This window comes from Chinchilla lanigera, unplaced genomic scaffold (genome assembly GCF_000276665.1).
Source record: "Chinchilla lanigera isolate Chin_1 unplaced genomic scaffold, ChiLan1.0 scaffold00002, whole genome shotgun sequence".
NCBI lineage: Eukaryota > Metazoa > Chordata > Mammalia > Rodentia > Chinchillidae > Chinchilla > Chinchilla lanigera.
In genome coordinates, this window is record NW_004955403.1 from 53,220,568 (window position 1) to 53,222,645 (window position 2,078).

General features: G+C 38.5%; 1 protein-coding gene across 1 annotated transcript in view; it reads right to left on the minus strand.

Moving 5' to 3' along the window:
* The window catches only part of Defb134 (defensin, beta 134), a 6,269-nt gene extending 5,297 nt beyond the window's left edge, over positions 1 to 972 (minus strand). Inside the window, exon 1 of the mRNA XM_013514937.1 lies at positions 915 to 972. Coding sequence (XP_013370391.1) covers positions 915 to 972 — 58 coding nt within the window. The remainder of the gene's footprint in view (positions 1 to 914) is intronic.
* Between the last annotated feature and the right edge of the window lie 1,106 nt (positions 973 to 2,078).

Sequence of the window (2,078 nt, forward strand, 5' to 3'; positions counted from 1 at the left end):
ATTATTCAATAGGTCACTCATGTATAGCTCTATTTATTTTCTTTAGAAACCACTTTGAAGATACCAAAGTATAGTACAACAACTATTGATAATCTCCTACCTGTTTTGTTTGTAACTCACTATTATTTGTCTATTTGTTTTCCTGAGAAACTGTCTTGTAGATAACAATATGTAAAACAATAACCATTGATAATTTCCTACCACTTTGTCTGTAATTTGGTAAGCCTCCTACTGCTATATTATCCTTCTTTTATTCTTTAAAATAATAATAAAAAAGAAAAGACTAGTCAGTCTGCCCCTCATGTCCCCTTAGTGGTTACCTCATCTGATCACACATTCCTCTTATTACCAAGAGCCCAGTGATTCTCTTGAAATGAGAAATGGGTCCAAAGCTGTATCTTCATGTGCCTAAGGACCTAGAAATGGTAAAGTAACTATCAGCAATTTCAGAATCTTAGAAAGCTTTGTAAATTGGCCTTTCATTGTTTGCTGGCTTGGACTGTTATACTTGGACATGTTCTTAAATCAAAGACAAAACAATAATGGCAAAATAGACATATTTCACGTATCACTCCCTTCTGAGCCCCACAGTTATAATTTTCATAGTGTAAGAATTTTCATATTGAAGAAACAGGCTCAGAGAAGCACAGCTTTGTCCAGCAAGTTGGAGAGCCAACTCTGCCTTCTCCCTCTGGCCAGACTGTCATCTCCATGGAGGAGCCCCGGGTAGTCATGACTACAAAGGAAAAAGAAAACAGCCTAAACTCAGGTCTTACTGACATCAAAACTTACTGATCCCTTTTCTACTTTGCAAATTAAGGAGCCCTTGGTGGGAGCATATTCAGAATGTTGCTCAGTGGGATTGCTTTTGTAGATGAAACCTTCTCTTCCCCCTTAGGAATATTCCAACTTACCTGCCAGCACTGGGTCCCAAAAGAAGAAAAATGTAGATACAAGGAGGAAAGGCTGCATGGTGAGCACCGGGGCTTCCATGGAGGAGGCTGGTGGCAGCACCTAACACTGGCCTTTAGAGGACAGAGAAGGGGAGGCTATCATAGCTCCCTGTGCAAGTCTTGCAGGTCTGTGGTCTGCCCTGCTCCAGGTGGACGTGCTTCGCTAAGCACCGAAGGCAGCGGAGTTGGCAGTGCTCTTCTGAGGATGGAACTGTCAGTCCTTGCTTTCTCCACAGCGTTTCCCATGCACAGCAGGCAGGACTGCGCCCCAGCCTGGCTTTCATAAAAGTGCTAATGGATGCCTGAGAGCTGTATGATTTCTCAGACCCAAGTGAATGAATTTTATTTACTTCACAGAAATAACCTGTGTTTCTCAAGAAAGCTTTGTCTGTGTTTGTTTTATTTTGCCTATCTAGAAACCTAATACTCTTTTTCCTTATTTATTTGTTACTAGTTTTTGTTTGAATGTCATAAATTTATGGGGTTTGTGAAAATTTATATGTGTATATAATACAGTGATAAAATCAGGGTAAGTTTAAGGATATAAACACTATTTTTGTAATTAGATGCCCTGCTCTTTGTAACTTAATGTATACTGTACATATCAGTATAAATTCTTCACAGTGTTTTGATATGCAGAACAGTCCATTGAGGTCACTTTGAAATAATTGCCACTATTTAAAAAATCCTTATTGAGGCATAAATGACATGTATACTGCAAACATTAAAATCTGCAGTGTGATAGTGTTTTGACATAAGCACTTTTGTGAAAGCACCATCACAAGATAATGAACATGTTTGCTCTACCCAACATTCTTCATGTCTTCTATGTTTCCTCCTGATATTCCCTTCCTTCACTCTTTCTTTCCTCAGTACATGTTTGCAGTACTTAATGATATTCACATGAGGAGCTGGTACATGTACATAATATACCTTAATTCTTTATTTTTCATTCCTTACCCCCTCTTCCCTCCCTGATCCTTCCAAATGTTGCTGAAAAAACTGGATATGTGTATGTAGAATATTGAAACTAGATTTTTATCTCTTGTGCTATACAAGAATCAATTCAAAGTGGACTAAGGACCTAGGTATAAGATCCGGAACTTTGAAACTGCTAGAAGAAAA